We start from the raw sequence: 2,241 nt of genomic DNA on the forward strand, positions 1-2,241 counted from the left end.
CCCGATCCAGCTCTCTCGCTGTCACCACGCGGTAGTAGTCCTCATAGGATTTCTCCAGGCTGAACGGAACATCCCCGTCGAGCGAGCAGCGCACCTCGCCGTTGGCCCCCGAGTCTCTGTCGTGCACGTGCAGCAGGGCCACCACCGTTCCTGATGGAGCGTCCTCTGAAATCTCATTTAGTGCTGACCTCACCGAAATCTCTGGCACATTGTCATTTATGTCTGTGACAGTGATCAAAACTTTGGCCATGTCGAAAAGGTCGCCATCATCGCGAGCCTGCACCTCCAGTTCGTAGAAATTGCCTTCCTCGAAGTCAAAGCTTTGCAATAGTGTGATCTCTCCAGTCTCGGCGTCTACATGGAAAATATGCGATGCCATGTCCTTCGCTTTCTTCATCGAATATTTCACGTGCCCATTCAGCCCCTCATCAGGATCAGCGGCCGTGACGGTGACGAGGACGGAGCCCACGGGTACGTCCTCTGGCACACGCACCGTGTACTCCGCCTGGCTGAACACGGGCGCGTTGTCGTTCGCATCCCGCACCGTCACGCGGATCCGCGCCGTGCCCGTCCGGGCCGGATCGCCGCCGTCCATCGCCCTCAGCACCAGCTCGTGGAACGCCGCCTCCTCCCGGTCAAGGGCCTTCGCCAGCACCAGCTCGGGACGCTGATCCCCGCCGGGGCCCGTCTGCACGGCCAGTGAGAAGTGCTCGTCGCCGCTCAGATCGTAGCTCTGTAAGGAATTCCGTCCCGAGTCCGGGTCATGAGCCTCGGCCAAGGGAAACCGCGATCCCGGCACTGTCGTCTCGCTTATCCTCTCCTCCACTTCAATTTCTTTGAAGCTAGGTGTGTTATCGTTAATGTCCGTGATTTCTACTTCAATACCATATACTTGCATTTCCCCCTCCACTATCAGCTCACAGCGCAGCACGCATTTCTCCACCAGCCGGCACAGCTGCTCTCTGTCGATCCTCTCGGCCGTCACTAAATGTCCCGTCTTTTCGTGCAGGGTGAAATACTGCGTCCTACCTTCAGTGACAACGCGGATGCCGCGGTCTGGAAGCGCCGGCAGCTGCAGCCCCAGGTCCTTGGCCACGTCGCCCACGAACGAGCCCTTGGGCATCTCCTCGGGCACCGAGTAGCGCAGCTGCCCCCACGCCGCCTTCCAGGCCGCCAGCAGGACGCCCCAGAGCAGGACTCGCTGCCGCCGGCCCCAGCGCCTCCCCGCCGAGCACATCGCCGCCGCCGCACCGCCGGCACCGCAACACTGCCGGCTGATCCCCGCCGCCGATCCCGCTCACACTCCGCCTTAAACCTGTCGCTCCCGGCCGCTACCGCCGGCCCCTCTGCCCCGCTATCTCACGGCTCCACACCGCCGGGATGTTCGGAAACAGATCGCTGCCCGAGCCAGGAATCCAGCGATCCAGCGATCGAGCTGGTCCGCAGCGGGCGGGGCTGCAGCGCTCCGACCTTCCTCTCGCTCCTCTCGGTCAACAGCGGCGCCCGCAGCCTCCTCCCGGCACTGCAGGCACCGAGCGCTGCCGAGAGATGCCCACCCTGCCTCGCCCACAGGACGCTCAAGGAGACGGGACAGTCGCGACGAAAACGTCGGGTCCAGTATAGTGGAGACCTGGCGTTATATTCTTTCTACTGCACAGGAAAATACTCATGTGATTGTGATAATCTCTAGATACAAAGTTCTCTTTAAATGGCGTGCAGAGTATTACGAATTGACCACTCTGTGGTAGGAAAGCACAGAATCTTCCCTGTAACTGGAGAGCTTTTTGTATGAATCCTGGTTTAGTTTTTTTTCACTAGGTGTCATACTCGAACGCCTGCAGCCAAGGTAGATTCCCAGACCCAGATGAAGTGCTCACAAGAGCCATGAAGGTCCCTCCTCAAAAGCAGCCATTCTAGAGACTGCCTTTCCCTCTTTCCCTGGCTTTCCCTATTTTCCTATTTTTCACCTGATTATCTGAGGCTGCTCTGAATCAGCCTGCTTTTCTTCTCCTTCCAAAGTTTTGATTACAGTCTTACACAACAGGACATGCTTATAAAACCTAGTGCTCCTTTCCTGAGCACAGTCTTAGCAAGAAATACTATCAACTTAGGAATAAAATGATAAAATGATCTCTCTATTGCTGCCATGTCTGCTGCTCCCTTACATTAAACATGGGAGGGCACAAGGTGGAAGGCATATTAGATAGGAAAGAATATTTGTCCTTCATCTAGTCATGTTTC

The 2,241-nt window shown here is 57.0% G+C and overlaps 1 protein-coding gene across 1 annotated transcript in view; it reads right to left on the reverse strand.

The window, feature by feature from the left end:
- LOC114071961 (protocadherin gamma-A12-like) overlaps positions 1–2,241 on the reverse strand; it is a gene marked incomplete at both ends in the record, with an annotated part of 40,713 nt that overhangs the window by 21,212 nt on the left and 17,260 nt on the right. The window contains one exon of the mRNA XM_027909866.1: positions 26–1,274. Coding sequence (XP_027765667.1) covers positions 26–1,274 — 1,249 coding nt within the window. The remainder of the gene's footprint in view (positions 1–25; positions 1,275–2,241) is intronic.

Source organism: Empidonax traillii, unplaced genomic scaffold (genome assembly GCF_003031625.1).
Source record: "Empidonax traillii isolate 1590-97213 ecotype Southwest subspecies unplaced genomic scaffold, ASM303162v1 scaffold2475:size40719, whole genome shotgun sequence".
In the NCBI taxonomy this organism is placed as follows: Eukaryota; Metazoa; Chordata; class Aves; order Passeriformes; family Tyrannidae; genus Empidonax; species Empidonax traillii.